At 36.3% G+C, this 20649-nt stretch overlaps 1 protein-coding gene across 1 annotated transcript; it reads right to left on the bottom strand.

Moving 5' to 3' along the window:
- Nucleotides 1-18685: 18685 nt before the first annotated feature.
- LOC122023243 lies at nucleotides 18686-20363 on the bottom strand. Its single transcript, XM_042581316.1, has 5 exons — nucleotides 20355-20363; nucleotides 19642-19778; nucleotides 19328-19557; nucleotides 19195-19247; nucleotides 18686-19117 (listed from the first exon to the last, which is right to left on the bottom strand). Exons 1-5 carry the CDS (start codon nucleotides 20361-20363, stop codon nucleotides 18992-18994), a joined length of 555 nt encoding a protein of 184 aa, XP_042437250.1. The 3' UTR covers nucleotides 18686-18991.
- Nucleotides 20364-20649: the final 286 nt, after the last annotated feature.

Here is a 20649-nt window from a genome sequence, read left to right on the forward strand (position 1 = left end):
TTTCCCACCAAGAGAATTTTCCTTCAAATTTTGGTGGATGAATGTTTGAGCCGCCCATTGTGTTGATAAAACTTTTCTCAGCGGTCAGTCCAATGAAGGGCGACCTCGCTCTGATACCACTTGTTGAGGATCGTGGTTCCTCTAGAAAGGGGGTTAAATACTATTTACCCCAAATTGTTAACTTCCTACAAAGTTAGTTGCATAGCGGAAATACAAATAATATAAAGGAGGTTAATCTAAAGACTACAAAGATAAGAAATCAAACCACACTACAGGTTCATTTACATGGTTCGAGGATAAAGTTCTTAATCCACGACGTGTTTGTAAGGTAGACAATCACTATCCGTCGATGGATGATTCCCAGCAAGCTCTAGCTAAAGCTTACTCCTTGGTGAAGTAAAACCTCTCATAAAACTCTCTTCATCTTTACAAAATGGAGACTTAGGTTTAAGAGGAAGAGAATAGGCTTGAAAGCTTAAGGGTAATGACTTAGGAGTTTTCAACAAGAATCACCACCCTCCTTCATGCCCTAAACCTCCTTTAAATAGAGAGGAAAGAGTTGATCCTGTGTCAACTCATTTCTTGCACCAGTCGACTGGTCCATACATCAGTCGACTGGTGTAGCCGTTGGACACAACCAACATGTCTCCACAAAATCCACGATTCTGTTCAACTGCTCTTTACCATTCGACTGACTACAGTATCAGTCGACTGGTCTTCATAATTGTCGGGCACAAAAACATTCTGTGCCCTCGTGAATTTGAACCAGTCAACTAATCCCTTACATTCACTTACACTCATCCTCTCTGGAGTTGCCCTTGAAGCCCTCTTCCCCGTCCTTCGTCCCTCAGATGCACTTGAGCCCGCGGCTCTTCTCTGTGTTATCCTTCATGTTGCCTTGAAGTCTGTTTCCCTCAGCTCCACTCCATTTCTCCTCGTCGTCCAGCGGTCCCTCGGATGTACCGTCTTTCACCGATCTAAGGGACCCAAGCTATAGGATGAATTTGCTAAACTTGGCCACACCAACTTTATCTTATGTGGTTCACCAAGTCTTGCATGACTCAAACACACATAACAAATATATATGAAATATAACTTAAATTCTTTGGCACACATCAAAACTATGATCATACTCAAACAACCCTAGGTCGATTGCACTCACAGTACCCCACTAGGAATTGTCAAATTTATCTATCGTAACACCACTATACTAACCAACTGTTCTAGCTCATGGGGGTAATTAAAATGCTTTATAGTTATATATATTGATATACAAATGACTATAGATAATATTATTACTTCACAAGTTTTTTAAGGGGAAGTTTTATACAATAATGATTAAATTTATTATATTATATGAAGTTGAATGATGAATTATGACTCGAGTTCACAAGTAAGAAATGAGAGCACCAGATATGAAGATGTTAAAGTGAATGTGCGGACATATGAGGATGAAAGGATAAAAAAGTTAGGATATTGTAGAGAAAGTCAGGGTTATACCTATTGAGTAAAAATTACGTAAGATGGTGTGAATATATATTTAGACAATCTAAAACTATGATAAATACACACATTAACTGAGAAAAGGAAATTAAAGAAAATTTGATTAGCAACGATAAAATAAAATAAATTTTATTTAAATATATATGATGATATAGTAGGGGGATAAAGTCCAATGTGATTCATATAGCTGACTTCATCTAATAGGATAAGACTTGATTGTTGTTGTCTCTTATCAACAATTAAGGGTAAAATCAAAAGAGTGCCCCTTTTTCAAAAAATAAAAATAAAAGGTCCTAACAGATATTTTATCCTAAGAATAAATTTACTTACAATGTTATTGTAGTAGCTAGTCATAGCTACTACAATATGTAGAAGCTACTATAATATGTAACATTTAATATAATATTGTTATACTATTACAGTAATTACTTAGCAACTACTACACATTGGAGTAGTTACTTAATAGTTGTTGCAACTATTTTCAAGTGGTTTTCATTAATTTAAAATGATTTTGATGAAGTTTAAATAATTTTAACTAAGTTGATAAAAGTATTTTGATATAATAGTATTCAGAGTTTAGGATTTAGCTTTTAGGATTTTAGGATTTAAGATTTAAGATTTAACTACAACTATTTTAAAATGATTTTGACTAATTTAAAGCTAGTTTGATGAAATTTAAATAATTTTGACCAAATTAGTAAAGAGTATTTTGATATAATAATGATTTGTGTGTAGTAATTTTAATTAAAGTGAAAGAGTTAATTTTTTCATATTGTCGCGGTTATCGAGTAGCTTCTATATGTTGTAGCAACTAATGGTAGCTACTACACAGGTGTAGCTAAACCCTAAAATCTAAAATATTGAACCTTAAATCATAAATTCTGAACATTATTATATCAAAATATTCTTTACCAACTTGACTAAAATTGTTTAAGTTTTATTAAAATTATTTTAAATTAATCAAAAATACTTAAAATTAATTATAACAACTACTTAGTATTTTATATATCATCAAGAAAAGTATAGGCAAACATGTATTCAAAGATAGTCATTCATTTCTGATGAAATGTCAGATTTGGATAGCTATCTAAGGTATGAAATCATATACATTTATGTATACTCTCAAAGTACCAATCTCATAGAAAAAAAAAGTCACTGTCAAACAAAATACTAAAGTATTAATCACATAGACAAATAACCATATGTCGTAACAAAACTCGAATACCAGCCAAATCGAGCATGCCCATCGTACCACTGCACACATAGCCACATAATCCAAGCTCTAGTCATTGATCTTCCCATCGTCATCCTCAACTAACTGCCAGCACGTCTACCAACTCAGTCCATACCAATTAGCACATAGCCCCCCCATACTCTATGTCAATCATTCGCAATGCAGACCTCCAACGATCGTAGGAGGTTAGCTCAGGCTCTCATTGATCATATGTAGATGCATTTATAAGCACACCTCTAATCATCTTTGTATGTCGATCCAATCACCTCTAATCCCATCAATTTGCATGTCCGCCATCTTATACACTTTTAGCAAGTAATCAACTATCAATAGACTTATCTTATTTTTATCATGAGCTATTTGCTGTAGACTAGATAAATCTTTCTAGTGGATCTATCCACCCTCATAGGCTTTTGGCAACCCTAGCCTTCAACAATTTTGGAATATCTTTATTATGAGTCGTTTGTTGTGGATTAGATAGGTCATTGTAATGAATATATTCGCTATCCTTATCCATACATCTGAAAATAAAACAAAATGTGTATACCCTCCCCTCACAAGTATGCGGCCTCCCCTCAACAAAATTGGTAGAACCTCCTAAGCCCTATTAAAGTATGGTCTCACCACATAAACCAAAAAGTAAGACTCTGTCTTTAAAACAAAAGTGTGTTCCCACCTCTCAAAAGACAAAATGTGAAACCCTCTCGCTAAGACTAATATATGATCTCACCTAATAAAACAAAATATGAGATTTGTAGTAGCTACATAGTAGCTACTACAATTTATAGTAGTTAGTCATAGCTATTACAATAATGTTTAAAGTAAGGAACAACATTGTAGCAGATACTCGATAGTTAGTAGTTATTACAACAACGTTGAAAAAGAACTATTTTAAGGATAAAACATCTGATAGGTCATCCTTTTGATTTTTTGAAAAACAATCTTTTTGATGATTTATATCTTTTGGGACACCCTTTGATTTTTTTTCCCAACAATTTATTTTAAAATTTTCAACTATTTCGATATTTACATTTTTTTGTAATGATTTTCTTTCAATCTCGTCATAAACTATTGCTATCAATAAAGATGATTTTTTACCCCCTCCTTGCCCCGCCCCGCGACTGGCACACATGATAAAGGTGTTCCAAATGCACACAATAGATTATAGTTTGATCCTCTACTATAGCATGAGAAGACGTCGAATTTGGTGGAAAACTTGTGTTGGATGACCTCGATTTGAAGTGCCCATGAGTAGAAAAATACTAGGAGTTTACCAGACACTAGACATGATAGCGATTATCCTATGAGCTAACGAAAAGGAGGATTTGGAAGGCAAGAAGAGAACTCGAAGAAAATAAAGAGAGGCCCACTGTTCTCTAGGTTTTACCAAAAAAATAAACTTGATTAAGAATAGAGGATGATCTCTCAAACAGTTAAACAGGACGCTTATATAGACAAACCATAATTCATGAATATTTGACATACCAAAAATATCTTAAATACTATAAAAATAGAAATTACTAAAAATAGCAAAAAGATGTTCAAATCCTCCAAAAGGACCTAAACAATATTTTTTTATCTCGAAACTTAGCGGTCATGGGTTTCTTAGTAACAAACATAATGTTGGTGCAAGTAGCACCATAATCAAACCTATGTTTTGATATTGTCAAAGGTTCAAATTAAGTCTTGTTATCATCTGATGAATTAATCTAGTGTGTAGGATGCTCAACTCAGAAAATCCTAGTAGGTCAACTGGACCTGATACTAGGCAAGGGCAGTCTCAGCAGATTATGGAACCAGGTAAGAAGTCCAGATGGATCAAGTGGACCTGACATCTAGCAAGTGAAATCGATAGGTCTAGAGGACCCGATATTGAGTCAAGTGGAAGCCCTGGCAGCCGATCTGATGTTGAGTGGTTAAGTCCAAACAAATCAGGAGAACCCGATGTTTAGCAAGTCAGTTGAGGTAAGCTACTAGAAGTAGTGTGGTGAGGTCGTGTCCCAGTAGGGACAAACCTTGGCACTTATCCAACCAAAGAAACTGACGGAGCTTTCTAAGTTGAGATCATAATAGTCCGTGTTGTCTTATTCGTGCATATATATATGTTTTACAAGGACACTATTATTATTACTGTATTAACTCTGTTTTGTTGATAAATTAAAATTGAGTTAACAAATGGTTCGATCGATCGAACCAGATGATCAGTTGACCGATCAAGGAAGAATAAGATGATCAGAGCGAAGATTACAGATTTGGCATTATAGAGGGATTAGTTGACTAATAATGTTTATCAATCGACCAAACTATAAAACGAAACAACAAAAAATTAGATCAAATTATCACGTGAATGGTAACTCAGAGGTTCAGTTGATGAATAAGCATGATCAGTTGACCAAACACCAAAAATCATGGGATCGAATGGATTGGATCATGGCAAACAAGGAAGGGCACCGAGTTCAATCGATTGATAGGAGGTTTAGTTGGCTGATAGGTTCAGTCGACCGAATGGTTTTTCAGTCGATCGAACAATGTCTATAAAAGAAGGCCTCGAACACCGAGCCAATTACAACTTTCATCTTTGATCTATTCTGCTCCTACTACTCTGCTCATGCAAGCCTTTGACAATTTTGTTTCAAGAAGATCTCCAACAACTGCGCTACATCTTCTATTTAATTGTGTTTGGTAACTTTATTTTTGTCTTGCACTTATTTTTAAAGATAGTAGAATTATTAATATCATCATTTCATACTTGTACGATCTTGCTTCTTTTTAAAAACTATATTAGAATTGTCTAATGAAAGCAATCAATGATCACAAGCCTTGGAGTAGAAGTAAGTTGGGCTCTGAACCAAGATTCATAAACTCTAATACTTATCCTAGAGGTTTAGAGTTCGAATCCTGGGGAAGGCAAAAATCCACTGACTAGGGGTGGAAAGTCCTAGTGAGTAACGGCACGGCCGAAGGTCGTCGGTCGATGACATGAGAGGTCGCCAAATGGGCCGACGACATAAGGGCCGCCAGTTGGGTCGCCACAAGGGCCGCCCAAGAGGCCAAAGGGCCGGGTCATCTTGGCTACCAGGATTCATAAACTCTAGTACTTAAGCCTGGAGATCTAGAGTTCGAATCCTGGGGGAGGCAAAAATCCACTGGCCAGGGGTGGGAAGACCTAGTGAGTAACGACACGGCCAAGGGTCGTCGGTCGACGACATGAGAGGTCGCCAAATTGGCCGACGACATAAGGGCCGCCACAAGGGCCGCCCAAGAGGCCAAAGGGTCGGGTCGTTACAATAAAAAAGGCTCCTTTTTATTGTAACGACCCGACCCTCTTGGCCCATTTGGCGGCCCATTTGGCGACCCTCGGGTCGTCGACCGTCGGTTCTTATGTCGTCGGCCCATTTGGCGACCTTTCATGTAACTCACTTGGTTACCAGGATTCATAAACTCTAATACTTAACCCTGGAGGTTTAGAGTTCGAATCCTGAGGGAGGCAAAAATCCACTGCCAGGGGTGGAAAGTCCTAGTGAGTAACGACATGGCCAAGGGTCGTCGGTCGACGACATGAAAGGTCCCCAAATGGGCCGACGACATAAGGACCGACGGTCGACGACCCGAGGGTCACCAAATGGGCCAAGAGGGTCGGGTCGTTACACTTGGAGTAGAAGTAAGTTGGGCTCTGAACCAAGTAAAAATTACTGCATCTTTAAGTTTTGTTCTCTTTTTATTTCCGCTGTGAACTTAACTCTAACTCGGTTTTACTAATAACAAAAAAGAAAGTATTTTGAATGAATGATATTCACCCCCCCCCCCTCGTCTTTCTCGATCCAACAATTGATATCAGAGTATGACTGTTCTGAAAAGACTTAACAGTTTTTCTAGAAATTTTTCTTTCCTTTAGACTAATATTTTTTTTCTTATTATTATTATTTATCCTGCACTATTAATCCCAAGACAAAGTCTTGGAAATCTTGGTCAATTTTTTTTTACTAGAATGGCAAACTCTTACCAAGAAGGCTATAGCACTGTTCATCTACCCCTCTTCAATGGAGAAGATTTTAGCTACTAGAAGAGAAGGATGGAATGTCTTTTGAAGTCCAACATCGACATGTGGTTTAGCATCAAAAGGGATACAAATTGTTGGAACCCGAAGGTTGTTTTGGTGTGATCAACAAGTTAAGTTAGGTGCTGTGTGTTTCTAACCTTGTGTCTAAGTGTGCAGGAACTTAGGAGCATAGGTAGTCGAGCGGAAGACGCAGCTAGCGAGAAGGATGGCACGCAGTACGTCTGAGGGACGAGGCACTGCGAAAGAGTACACTGGCGGACGAGAAGGAAGCATGCGGTGGTTCCGAGGGACGAGAAGCCGAAGCGGAAGACTGCTTGAGGAGCAAAAGACGCAGCTAGCAAGAAGGTCGACACGGGATGCAACCGAGGGACGAAGACTGCGGATGAGTACGCTGGCGGATGAGAAGGAAGCACGCGGCGATTCCGAAGGATGAGAAGTCTGAGCGGAAGCCTGCTCGAGAAGACCGGAAGTTGGATTCGGGTGAGCCCTATTCCGGATGGCAGAGATCGCCCAAGCGAGTGAAAGACTCGGTCTGAGGCGAATGGAACCGAAGCAGAAGACCCGGGCTGAAAAAAGTCAACGGGGTTGACTTTCCTGCCCAGGGTGCCTAAAGCGTACCGGGGCACCCGGACTGTACGGGGGCGCCCGGAACATACCAGGGCGCCCGGAACATACCGGGGCGCTCGGAAGTCGATATTTGACTAGATCGAGATTTGACTCGATCTGAACGTTGGGGATAAAGTTTTATCCCCCCAGGGCGACCGACCCTTCGGGGCGCCCCGACCAAGGCTATAAATATAGCCTTGGTCCAGAAGCTTTTCAACGAACTCAAGAATTATAATTCCAACGCTTATGTGCTTTAGTTTAGAGTTTAGCTTCTGTTTCTGTGCTTAAACGCTATAAAAAGCTTCTCCGCCTGAAGGAGATACTAGTGCTTCATCTTCCTTGGATTAATAACCTCCCCGGTTGTAACCAAGTAAATCTCTGTCTGCCTTTTACTTCCTTTATGTTTTATTGTTTACTTTATTTATGCAAGTGTTAGCTTAAGAGTTCGAGAATGGTTGGTTTTTGACCGACCGTCACGGTCGAACAAGTGGTATCAGAGTCGAGGCGCTTCAGGAGGACTAACCGCCGAACGAAGCAACAAAATGATGGTCGGAGCTAACATCTATCCACCAGCATTCGAGGGGGAGTTTGCTTTTTGGAAGCAACAAATGGAGGTATATCTAAACACAGATTTTGGTATTTCTTTAATAATAAAATTTAGTTATAAAGCACCAAAGATAATGAATGGAGAAGAAATCAAGAAATATCTCTGGACCGAGAAGCAACGTGAGGAGAGTATGGCAAACGCTCGGGCAGAATTTTACCTGCTAAGCGTAATACCAAATGAAGATCTCGACAGAGTCGAAGAATACAAAAGCACAAAAGAACTTTGGGAAAAAGTTCTTGAAGATCTATGAAGTACAAGCTGAAGTCGAATTCAGCTCCTCGATGGGCACCATGTCACCGTCAGAACAGTCCGAGAATGAGGAAACTGCCGAGACAGTCGAACTCCATCCCGAAGCTACAGAAAGCTCATCCCAGATGAGCATTGATGAAGGGGGAGAGACTTCGGAAGAAAGCAACTCGACAGGGGGAGAATCAACTGTTGACAATGTAAGTCAGGTATGGTCTCCACCTTCTGAACAATTAGTTAAATCAATCAAAAAGTCACCCAAAGAATTTTGCGAATTAGAAATTGAATCATCAAAAGAATTTTTCGGATTAGAAAATCTTCTGTCAAATAAATTTTGCAAATTATAAAAATATTTTGTTGAGCAAATTTTACAAATTAGAAATACTGTCGAAAAACTTTATCAAGTTAGAATTTATATTATCGAAATATTTTTATGAATTAGAAATTCAAAATATAACAAAAAATATTAAGTCAAAAGAAATAGTTTGTCGATTAAAAAATCTCAACAAACTAATAATAGAAATTAACATGATACAATTTTTTGCATGTTTAATATTGGTTGCTTTAAATCTGAAAAAGTGTGATTTAAGAAATTATGATAAATTAAAATGGAAATTTAAAGCTTTCTGATAAAAGCATTAGAATTAAAAAATAAATAAATAAAATAAATGCATAGAAATTTTTTTAAATTTTTCTAAATGTTCTCAAAATTTTTTTAAAATTTTCTTGCATAAAGTTTTCGACTTAGAAAGTTCTTAATTCTTGATGACGAAAACTTAGAAATTTTTCAAAAGTTATTTTTGACTTAGAAATTTTCCTTGACTTAGAAATATTTTCCAGAAAATCATTGAAATGGATTTTTATAATTTTTCTAAATGTCAACCCTTAGATTTTTCTTATAACCCCAATTTTTTATGTGATCAAAGGGGGAGAAGAAAAAGTATAAGTCTAAGGGGAGGCAGAAATTAAAATTTTTTTGAAATTTAATTTTTCTATCTTGTTGCACATTATTGCAATATAAATTATTTATTTTTATGTCTATTGTAACCCTAGCTTAACTTGGGTTAATCATATCAAAAAAGGGGGGATTGTTGGAACCCCAAGGTTGTTTTGGTGTGATCAACAAGTTAAGTTAGGTCATGTGTGTTTCTAACCTTGTGTCTAAGTGTGCAGGAACTTAGGAGCACAGGTAGTTGAGCGGAAGACGCAGCTAGCGAGAAGGACGGCACGCGGTGCGCCCGAGGGACGAGGCACTACGGAAGAGTACACCGGTGGACGAGAAGGAAGCGTGCGATGGTTCCGAGGGACGAGAAGCCGGAGCGGAAGGCTGCTCGAGGAGCAAGAGACGCAGCTAGCGAGAAGGTCAGCACGGGGTGCAACCGAGGGACGAAGACTGCGGATGAGTACGCTGGCGGACGAGAAGGAAGCACGCGGCGATTCCGAGGAACGAGAAGCCGGAGCGGAAGCCTGCTCGAGAAGACCGGAAGTTGGGTTCGGGTGAGCCCTATTCCGGATGGCAGAGATCACCCAAGTGAGCGAAAGACTCGGTCTGAGGCGAATGGAACCGGAGCAGAAGACCGGGCTAAAAAAGTCAATGGGGTTGACTATCCTGTCCGGGGCGGCCGGGGCGCGCGGACCGTACCGGGGTGCCCAGAACGTACCGGGGCACCCGGAAGTTGATATTTGACCAGATCGAGATTTGACTCGATCTAAACATTGGGGATAAAGCTTTATCCCTCCAGGGCGCCCGGAATCCTTCAGGGCGCCCCGACCAAGGCTATAAATATAGCCTTGGTCCAGAAGCTTTTCAACGAACTCAAGAATTATAATTCCAACGCTTGTGTGTTTTAGTTTAGAGTTGAGCTTCTGTTTCTATGCTTAAACGCTGTAAAAGATTTCTCCGCCTGAAGGAGATACTAGTGTTTCATCTTCCTTGGATTAACAACCTCCCCGGTTGTAACCAAGTAAATCTCTGTCTGCCTTTTACTTCCTTTATGTTTTATTATTTACTTTATTTATGCAAGTGTTAGCTTAAGAATTCGAGAAGGGTTGGTTTTTATTTTTGTGTTTTCAGGCTATCCAACCCCCCCCCTTCTAGCCGACCGCCATGGTCGAACACAAACTACCAAGAAAAAATGGAGAACCACTACATCTAGAAGATTGGGATCAAGAGATGAAGAAGAAGGCCCAGATCAACTACAAATCCATGAACACCCTCCAGTGTGATCTAATAAAGAAAAAGCTCAATCGAGTCAACCCCTTTAAAAATGCCAAAGAACTATGGAATTGACTAATCAAGCTGCATGAAGGAATTGATGACTCAAAGGTAATAAAAAAAGATCTTCTTTTAAATCAATTAAAATGCCCAACTTTTAATCCAAGGTGGTGGTGAGTCGATACTAATGCCACATGGCGCATTCACTCTAACAAGGATCAACTTTCAACTTATACCTCTATTAATGGGAGAAAACTAATCATGGACAATTCTGTAACTTTTAACATTGTTGGTCTTGGCCAAGTGGTACTAAAGATGACATCAGGTAAAGAAGTGATACTAATTGATGTGTTTTATGTTCCCGACATTCGGAAGAATTTTGTGCCAGGATCGACTCTTGTCAAAGTTAGATTCAGATAAGTGTTTGAGTCGAATAAATATGCATTGATAAAAAATGATCAATCTATAGGTAGAGGACTCATGGAGAATGGTTTATTCAAAATGAATGTAATGGCTATACACCATGAATTCAATGGCAATAAAATTATAAATTCTGCTTATTTGGTCGAGTATTCCAATTTATGGCATGTTTGACTTGGACATGTAAATTATAATACTTTGCAATGACTTATGAATTTAAATTTATTACCAACATTTAATATTGATCAAATACATAAATGTGAAATATGTGTTGGAGCTAAAAATAACAAAGTTATCTTTCTATTATGTGGAAAGAAGCACGACCCCTCTAGAATTAATTCACAATAACATATGTAAATTAAAATTCGTACAAACTAGAAGAGGCAAAAAGTACTTTGTTACTTTCATTGATGATTGCATTAGATATTATTATGTGTATCTATTGAAAGGCAAAGATGAAGGCTTAGAAGCATTCAAAAATTATAAGAATGAAGTTGAGAATAAAATTGATTCCATTTGATGAACTTTTTGCAGAATCTGACATTATTCATCAAACAATAACTCCTTACTTCTCAATCAAATGGGATTGCCGAGCATAAGAACCGAACTCTTAAGAAAATGATGAATGTTATGTTGATAAGTTCAGGCTTACCCCAGAATTTTTTTATGTGTGTGGGGGGGGGGGGGGGGGGGGGGGTTATTTTATTGGCAACCCGTATTCTCAATAAAATCCCTCACAAAAGGAAAGATAAAACTCCTTATGAGTTATGGAAGGGTCATAAGCCTTCTTATAAATATCTAAAAGTTTGGGGGTATTTAGCTAAAGTGGAATTGCCTAAGCCAAAGAAAACTAAAATATGACCAAAGACAATCGATTGCATTTTTATTGGATATGCCAATAATATTAGTGCATATCGATGTTTGGTGCACAAATCAGCAATTCTTGATGTATATGTTGGAACAACAATTGAATCAAGCAATATTATATTTTTTGAATATATCTTTCCTTGAAAAGATAGAAAAGAAGAAAGTTCAAATAAAAGAACTTATAAAACTGCTAGGAAGGATAATCTTGGAAATAATAAAGAATCAAGACACAGTAAAAGAGTCAGAATAGTAAATTCATTTGGTCATAATTTCATGACTTATAGGTCAGAAAATGAACTAAGGACAATAAACTAAGCCTTATCAAGTCCAGAGGTTCTCTTTTGGAAAGAAACCATCAATAGTGAAATAAATTTTATCATGCAAAATCATACTTGAGAATTGGAGGATATTCCACCTAGAATCAAGCCTTTAGGATGTAAATGAATCCTAAAGAAGAAATATATGGCTGATGGAACTATTGAAAAGTACAAGGCAAGACTAGTGGCAAAGGGATTTAAATAAAAGGAAGACCTTGACTTCTTTGATACATATTCATCAGTAACAAGGATCGCATCCATTCGAGTACTCATTGCTATTACTCCAATACATAACTTTGAGATACATCAAATGGATGTGAAAATAGTCTTTATAAATGGTGAATTAGAAGAAAAAATATATATGAAACAACCTAAAGATTTTGTGGCTCCAAGATAAATAAGGTGTGTAGACTCGTGAAGTCACTATATGGGCTAAAACAAGCACCAAAATAATGGCACGAGAAATTTGACAAAACTATGATGTCAAATGGATTTAAAATAAATGAGTGCAATAAATGCATATATATCAAAGGCACATCTGACTCATTTGTCATTATCTGTCTATATGTAGATGATATGCTCATCATGAGTAGTAATCATGATATAATCATGACTACTAAGAAGATGTTGACTAAAATCTTTGATATGAAAGATATAGGTATAGCGAACGTTATATCCGAGATTAAGATCGATAAGAAATTAGATGGAATTATTCTTTCACAGTCTCATTATATTGAGACAGGACAAAGGAAATTTAATGTATATGATCTTTCCCCTGTAAAAATACTAATAGACTTAAGCTTGCACTTGGCTAAGAACCATGGTGAACCTATATCCCAATTAGAATATTCGAGAATAATTGGCAATTTGGTGTCTATAACTAACTACACACTTCCAGATATTACCTATGCAGTTAAAAATTAAGTAGATTTATATGTAATCCAAATGATGGCCATTGGAAGATACTAATAAGGGTCTTAAATATTTAAAATATATCTTAGAGCATGAATTATATTATATGAGATATCTAGCGGACTAGAAGGCTATTGTGATGCAAATTAGATATCTGATACAAAGACTCTAAATCCACTAGTGGATATGTATTGGTCGTTGGTGGTGGAGTAGTGTCACAGAAATCCACGAAACAAACTTGCATAGCTCAATCAACTATGGAATTTGAGTTTATAGCCTTAGATAAGTCCGTCGAAGAAGTTGAATGGCTTCCTAACCTCTTAGAAGATATCCCATGTTGGGAAAAACTAGTGTCTGCCATGATGATATATTATGATAATCAATCAACAATTGCAAGGGCATAAAATAGCTTGTATAATGGTAAGTCACGACATATTCATCAAGGATACAATACCATTATGCAGTTAATCTCTAACAGAGTTATCTCTGTCAATTATGTTAAATTGAAAGATAACTTGGTGGATCTGTTTACAAAAGGTTTGACTAGAGATCAAATATACTGCATATCAAGAGAAATGAGATTAAAAATCTATAAACAAGAACATTAATAGTGGTAATCCAACCTTGTTGATTGGATATCCAAAGATCTTGGTTCCATGGGACAATGAAATTATGAAAGTTCGCGTGAGCACTTAGACTAGTTCTCCTCTTATTCCTACGATGGAAAAGTGCTATCTACGATATGTAGTGAGGTTAAGTTATAAACTTTTAATGATTCCTATACTTGAAAAGATAGAGTATGGTAGGATACTTTTTATAGGAGGTCACCTATATAAGTATGAACACGGATCACTTCAATGAAATACTTATGAATCCAAGATGTTGTTCATGGCTAAAATAGACAAAACAATGAGAACTATAAAGAAGTGATAAATGTTATTATGTAGGTACCATTGTCTTGGTTTACACGAATAGCTGAGTAGTTTAAGACATCATGTTTACTAAGCTACCTAGTAAATCTGATGATACTCTAATACAGAAGGTTTAAAGCCACAAGCTACCTCTCCTGATGCAATAATCTTTCGATTGAACTCTCCTTAGGTGATAACTTGCATGCATTAATTTTTATTCATGTGGAGATTGTTGGAAACATAATGTGAATGGGAAATTAAATATAGATCGTTTGATCAAGATTGACAAATCTAGATCGTCGATTTGAAAAGGCATAAGTGCCCTTTAGATGGACCAAATCTCAACCATTGATTGACATCCAAATAAAGAGGCATTGTATCTCTTGGAAAGGGATGCAATCTAAACCATCCAATTCAAGTTAAATAGTTGAGATCTAATTAAACCAAGAAGTTCTTATACCCTTTCACTTAGTATAAAAAGACCCCTCACCTTCTCATTTCACTCACTCAATTCATTCCAATTCAAAGCAAGCATTGTATTCTATATTTACATTTAGAGAGTTTAAGAAGCTTCTTCGGTTTAAAGGTCTTGTGATTTGCAGTGTTGCTATCACAAGATAAAGTCATTGTATCTTTGGAGATGATTGTCATGTTCCTTGAGCATCGTGTGTTAGGAAAATTCATCTTAAAGAGATAGAGTATAACTCTAGTCTCGATTTCATCAAAGTGATGTTATACTGTTATTCTGCCCGTACTCAGATTGCACCACCACCACAATCCAACAACATCATCTACAGCTCCTCCACATATTAGTGATCCTTTCAATCAATTTTGTGACGACATCTTTTGTCATCTTGACTTTCTTCAGACCATGATTTAGGATCAGGACACTTCATTCCAGGGGCAGCTCGTAGATTTTCGTCAGGACATGACTGATCGAGTAGATACTTTAGAGGCACAATAGTATAGGATGTTTGATTATTTTCGTGTTGTGCGTGATCCTCCACTCCCTCCATCTGATGCAAGATTTAGTTAGCATACTTTTTGGACTACTATATCTGATGTTATGTTTGACATTATGTTGACATTTTGATTGTGCAATTATGTATTTGGTACTAATATTTTATCCCTCTAGATGCTCATTTTCTTTATAGAATAGATATTTATTTTTGTGCCATTTTTTCACTAATAGTTTTCAAAAACTTATTTTTTTTCATTTTATATCCATGATTTATAAAACTTAGGTTTTCAAACATATCAACTTGGAATTAGCCTAAGTAATACCGTAGAAAGTATGATCCTATAGCTTTAGGAAGCTAGCATTTTATAAGCACACTAGGATCCTTTGTTTATGTATTGTGACACATAGAATGGGGTGAGATGCTTAGGTTTTAGTCTAGATTTCAAATGTTTTTATCAGTGCATCGATATAAATCTAGACTTTAAACATATATTGATTAAGTTGAGTGATCTTGCTTAGTCAAAACTAAATTGGATTCCAAACACTCAACTTGACTAACTATAGTCAAAAAAGATGATATCTTATGATAAACAACTAAAAATTAAAGTTAGACATTTCAAAATAAGGATCTTTTCTAGATGTTTCCCCTATGCATGCTTGGACTTAGGATATTTTGAATTAAGGGGGAGCATTAACCTCAAGTTTTGGAAGAATTTTATATATTTTATAAACTAATCTTCAAAACCTATTTTAGAAATTTCAAACTTATTCCAAAATCTATTTCAAAATTTTCCTTAGAAATGTCATAACTTATTAGAAATTTTAAAATTTATTTTTTCAGAACTTTTCTTAAGAATTCAAAACCTTCCTTTATTTTTGGAAAATTATCATAGACTTATTTTTAAAATTTATATTATCTTCAAAAATTTGTAAACATATTTATCTTATAGAATTTTCAAATTTTATTTTCATACACTAATTTTTGTTTAAAATTTAAAAATCTAAGAATATACTTTCAAAATTATACACTTATCGACTGAGTTTTCAAAACTTATTTCAAAAACTTCTCTTCTAAAAAATTTTTAAAATTATTTTTAAAGTTATTATGTCTTCAAAATTTTCCTTAGAAAAAGTTTCAAAAATAATTCTAACTCATGAATTTTCTAACTTAACTATCAAAGTTGACATATACTTATTTTCAAAATTCATTTTAGTTTTGAAAATTTTGGTTCAAATTTTAAGAAGATTTTCATATTTATCTTATAAACTCAAACCTTAGTTTTTACCATGAAATTTTTCAAAAATTGTTGCTTATTACTACGATCCCATTTTTTATGTATGTCAAAGGATAAAAGATGTTAAATTCAGGTGGAAGTTTATCTTAAGGGAGAGAAAGTTAACTATCATATTTTTTAACTTAACTTTGAATCAGGTTGTCAAACATCAAAAATGAGGAGATTATTAGTACAGAGAGCACCATAATCGAATCTATGTTTTGATGTTATCAAAAGTTCAAGTTAAGCTTGTTATTATCTGATGAATTAACCCAATATGCAGAATGCTCAATTCAAAAGTCCTAGTAGGTCGGCTAGATTCGATACTAGGCAAGGTGGGTCAAGTGGACCTTACATCTGGCAGGTGAACTCAATAGGTCTGGATGACCTGATATCGAGTCATATATATATATATATATATATATATATATATAATTTGGCATTATAGAGGTATCCATCAACTGATAAAGTTTATCAGTCGATCGAACCATAAAAGGAAACGATAGAAAATCAGATCGAATCATCCCGTGAATGGAAACTCAGAGGTTCGATCGATGAATAAGCATGATCAATCGACCAAACACCAAAAATAATGGGATCAGCTGGATCGGATCGTGGCAAACAAGGAAGGGCGTCGAGTTCAATCGACCGATAAGAGGTTCAGTCGACTGATTGGTTCAATCGACCGAACGATTTTTCAATCAACTGAACAATGCCTATAAAAGAGGGCCTCAAGCACCGAGTCGATTACAACTTTCATCTTCGATATATTCTTCTCTTTCTGCTCTACTCATGCAAGCCTTCGACAATTCTGCTCCAAGAAGATCTCCAACAGCTGCGCTGTATCTATTTAATTGTTGTGGGTAATTTTTTTTTGTCTTGCACTTATTCTTTGAAGATAATAGGATTTTTACTATCATCATTTCATACTTGTATGATCTTACTTTTTTTGAAGAACTATATTAGAATTGTCCAACTAAAGTGGTCAAGGATCGCGGGCCTTAGAGTAGGAGTCAACTAGACTCCAAACCAAATAAAAAGGATCGCGAGGCTTGGAGTAGGAACTAACTGTGCTCTGAACCAAGTAAAAAAATACTATGTCTTTAAGTTTTGTTTTCTTTTTATGTTCATTGTGAACTTAACTTTGATTCGGTTTTACTAATAGCAAAAAAGAAAAGATTTCGAATGAACTAGATTCATCCACCCCCACCCTCCTCTCTCGTCTTTCTCAATCCAACACATAGATTTTTGAAAAAGCTAAGCATGCAAACATAGCCTGATTTCAATTCCCAAGTCAAAAATTGAAATTCAAGATGTCTTATTAGATTGATCCTGCATCATTACCTTCGCAAGCAGAGTATTCATTTCAACATTGGAATGACCTTATAAGGATGATGAAGACTGCAAAGATCAATTATCTGTGAGTGTTTCTAGATTGTATCTGATGGGCAAATAAGGAGGAGGACCACCTGCCTCCGGATTAATTAGGCGAAAGCTTGGACTCCTTGGTTATTAAAAAAAAGCTTATTTTTATTTCTGACATAAACTTTATTATCTTTCTTTTAATCTCACCATTTCTAGTTAATCTATTTAGATGTAATTACTTTAAGCTTCATCTAACAAATTCAATTTCTGTGCTCTATTTTCTAATGCTACAAGTTCTTTTTAACTTGATTTTCAGTATCGATCGATTATTATATTATCAACATTTGAGGTGGGAAGCACTACCAAAGTATTGTCAGCCAGGCTCGCCTGTGTTCATTCCGAAGACACAAAACCCCAAAATCTCGAGCAACCTCTCAGAGCTACATGTCTCTACAAGTCATGGTGAACCATCTAAACCCCCTCGCTCGGTTGCATCATTTCCCCAGTGCAAGTGAGTTGCGTACAGGGCGGAAAGGAAGAAGACAACGCCATCGCATATAGCTCATAAATGTTTCCGTTCCTTCAGGGAGATGGCAGGAAAAAGAGGCCCCGTGATGTTGAACGTAAGGCCTAAGGCCATCCATGCCCCTCTGCACAAGCAACCACTTTGTTTTTTTCAACGCACTCAATGTGATAATATGGACTTTGATTGTTATTATATATTATTATCTGTTATTTAGGCAGATTCATGTGGAGGTTGGCTTTGCTTTGAGACCAGAGCAGTCGATGGCAAAGGGAAATGAAATGAATTCCAGAAATTTAACATCAAAGCAATAGTCGTTGGTGATTTTCATAAAAGGTAGAAGAATGGAAGGAATAAGGAAGAGAATAGTTGTGTGTGTTTCAATTGTGTCGCTCCTTCTTGCTATAATTGTTATGCAATAATTTTCTATGGCGTCCCTTTGTGTATTGGTATCTTTTTGATGTTTGAATGAAAAGTTATAATTTAAAAGACAAATCCTTTGGTAGACATTGATTCAAACATTATAAAACAGACATCATTCTGCACAAATAATTCAGCGTCTTCGTACCAAGAACTTTTACTCTCAAAGTTAATTGCTTGCAAAGTATTGTTTGTATATTGTTATACTACAGTAACAATAAAAATATTCAATCCTTGAGGATCATTTTATCTTGGATGATCACCGTGATGTACGTGTCTTAAATTCATTGAAAGATTTACAGAGTCTTTCATTGACAAGAACATAATTGAAAAAGTAAAATCCTGCAACAGTGGAAGCAACAATAATAATTTCCTGACAAAAGCTAATCAACCAAGTTTTCCTACCAACACAGTCGTGTTTTATTCATTCAATACTAGGTCGAAGATGAAACGTTAGATGTACATGGTGATCCTTTAGACCATCATTTCTTACCTTTTCAGAAGAACAAAGGGAAGGATACATATTACAACGACTAATTAATTAACCTGACTATTCTGGCGGCTTTGGAGTGTGTCGATCGTTGGGACCGGATGGAGCATAGTCATTCATCTGGATGGCCACCCTCCTCCGTCCTTTGGCTTCTTCTTCTAGCAATAATTCCTCCTCTCTGCTAGTCTGCGTAATTTCAGACAACAAACTCAGCCAAACTGATAATATTCAACATGATATCGATCGTAATTATGAATTAATACCTGGCGGACCTCATCTGAAAGGATTCTGCTCGTTCTTATCATTCTCTCCGGCCCTGAAGGGAACAAACTAATACGATCAGAAGAAGGTGTGCTGAAGGTCTTAAAAGGGAGTTGTTGATAAATTAAGGATTACTTGGTGAAACAGCAGCACAGGACTGAACTAGGTGAAACAAAGCCAAGCAAATCAGCAGTAGTGCTCGAAGGCTCGTTGGCACCCTCCCCATGCTTGCGTTTGCGAAGCTCACTGTGCAGACCTGCTGCCTATCATTATTGGTGTTATCCACGAGAAGCCTTTTATGCAGTGATGCTAACAGAGATGGAGTTCCACTTCCGGGCAGGCTTAGTGCTCTGTGGTGCACTTCCCTGTACGCAAACAAATTAGTCAAGAAAGTTGGTGATGGATCCTGATCGCTCGATGCAGGGTTGGAAATGTACCTAACATTTTACCTCTCATCCGATGTTGATGCCACTTCAACTGGCGCGTCTGTGTGCTCCACCAAATTGCCATGTGAGGACAACGTTGCTTCCAGTTTTTGCTGACCTGTTTCCAATTTATTGTTGAAATTAAGTGGAATGAGACGCAACTAGGCGAGATTTGGGAGAAGAGAATGTATAATGTCGTAGCACGCTAGCTTCCACGTTATTATTATTATTATTTTTTTATAATCCACGTATCTAACCCGTTAATCTAGAGGTGACGGATCCGACCTTATAAAACTTTTTTTTTTATCGGCCAATGAGATAAATTCGAAAAATACAGACAGATGATCCAGCAACACACGCTCTTCTATATTATTATTATTATTATTCTAATAATTTAGATATTCAACTTACTTCTACGTTATTGAACAATATATCGATATTTCATGAGTCTTTTCTACGAATATATATCATAACAAATCGAGCTGAAATGAAGTATGTAATTTACAAATAGATTTCTTTTCGGTTGCCCAACTAATATGAAGTAGACATTTTCCTCTAATTTATCTATTAAATGAATTTGAATTATAATTTATAGACCTCTAAAATATTTATTTCATTTAAAATTCAAACTATAATCAAATTGTCATTCTTCTATATTTTACAGTAACACCATCATTGTCTAAGTACCATTAAGTATCCTTTTCTATAACAGCTCATTTCAGACGGTCCAATATCACCCGCCCCATCTCCCGATTAGATACAAACAGGTAAAGTACTCTATATAGTCTCAAGCACGGTTAGAATTCATCCTAAATTCAACTCCATTCATTTAGAAGTCTTAAGCATCCTCTTGCACATTGTAACCATCTAGGTCATACAGAAGTCCATTGGTAATGTTTGGAATTTCAAGAAGTTTCCGCCCATAATAACCTTTAAAATTTTATCAATTGGATCGACGATAAATTCACAGCGCATTCACTAATCACTACCATGTGCAACATACCAAAATGATCTATTCAAGCTAAAGTAGTA

This window comes from Zingiber officinale, chromosome 9B (assembly GCF_018446385.1).
Source record: "Zingiber officinale cultivar Zhangliang chromosome 9B, Zo_v1.1, whole genome shotgun sequence".
Lineage (NCBI taxonomy): Eukaryota > Viridiplantae > Streptophyta > Magnoliopsida > Zingiberales > Zingiberaceae > Zingiber > Zingiber officinale.